Source organism: Eimeria mitis, genomic scaffold, assembly GCF_000499745.2.
Source record: "Eimeria mitis Houghton genomic scaffold, Emh_scaff102, whole genome shotgun sequence".
Classification (NCBI taxonomy): Eukaryota; Apicomplexa; class Conoidasida; order Eucoccidiorida; family Eimeriidae; genus Eimeria; species Eimeria mitis.
Genome location: NW_013567126.1, coordinates 32,654 through 33,718, shown reverse-complemented (window position 1 = coordinate 33,718; position 1,065 = coordinate 32,654). Strand labels below are relative to the sequence as shown.

General features: G+C 62.3%; 1 protein-coding gene across 1 annotated transcript in view; it reads left to right on the top strand.

The window, feature by feature from the left end:
- Positions 1-546: 546 nt before the first annotated feature.
- The window catches only part of EMH_0077340 (uncharacterized protein), a gene marked incomplete at both ends in the record, with an annotated part of 7,476 nt that continues 6,957 nt past the window's right edge, over positions 547-1,065 (top strand). The window contains one exon of the mRNA XM_013494066.1: positions 547-1,051. Within this exon, the coding sequence (XP_013349520.1) occupies positions 547-1,051 (505 nt within the window). The remainder of the gene's footprint in view (positions 1,052-1,065) is intronic.

Here is a 1,065-nt window from a genome sequence, read left to right as displayed (position 1 = left end):
CCCTAAACCCTAAACCCTAAACCCTAAACCCTAAACCCTAGACCCTAAACCCTAAACCCTAAACCCTAATCTTTAAACACCAAACCCTCAACCCTCACTTGTCATTGTCGTGTCTTCTTTCCCCCCTTACGGCCTGCGCTGCGCAGTGTGCGCCGGGAGCACACCCAGCAGCAGCAGCCGCAGCAGCAGCAGCAGCAGTAGCAGCAGCAGCAGCAGCAGCAGCAGCAGCAACCGCAGCAGCAGCAGCAGCAGCAGCAACAAGAGCAGTGACGGTGACAGCCGTGCCAGAGACATCGGTGACGGCCCCACCAGCGGCAGCATCAGCAACTGCAGCAGCAGCAACAGCAGCAGGAGCAGCAACAGCAGCAACAGCAGCAGCAGCAGCAGCAGCATCGACAAAGCCAGCCAGCAGCAGCTCACTCCTTTCTCCGTATCCTCATGCTGCTCTTCGCAAACTGTTCTGAACAGCCCGTATATTTCAAGCTAGTAGCTTGGCATCGAGGGTTTAGGGTTTAGGGTTTAGGGTTTAGGGTTTAGGGTTTGGGGATGGCTTCCAGCGCGGCTACACTCTCTTCATATCTCTCTGGGGGGCCCCCTCAAACCCCTTCCCCCCCGGAACAAATTCTACCTTCGGGGGCCCCCCAAGGGGCCCCCCAGGGGGCCCCTCAGGGGGCCCCCCAGGGGGGCCCCCAAGGGGCCCCTCAAGAGACCTCTCAGGGGGTATCTGAGGGGGTTGCTGAGGAGGGGGCCCCTAGGGGGGCCCCCAGGGGGCCCCCCGGGAGTGTGGCTGTTAGGGGGAGGAAGAAGCGGGAGCAGAGAGAGGCAGCTTCTTCAGCAGCTGCAGCAGCAGCTGCTGCTACACCACCGCAGCAGCAGCAGCAGCAGCAGCAGCAGGAGGGGGCCCCTGTTTTGCGTCGTCGGACTCGCAGCTCAGCAGCAGCAGGGGGGAGAGGGGGCCCCCACAGGGGGCTTGAGGGGGGGCCCCTCTCTCCCCTCCTCTCTAAGAAGACATCTCTTTGGGGGCCCCTAGATGGGGGGCCCCCCTCCCTTAGTCTGACCTCCTTG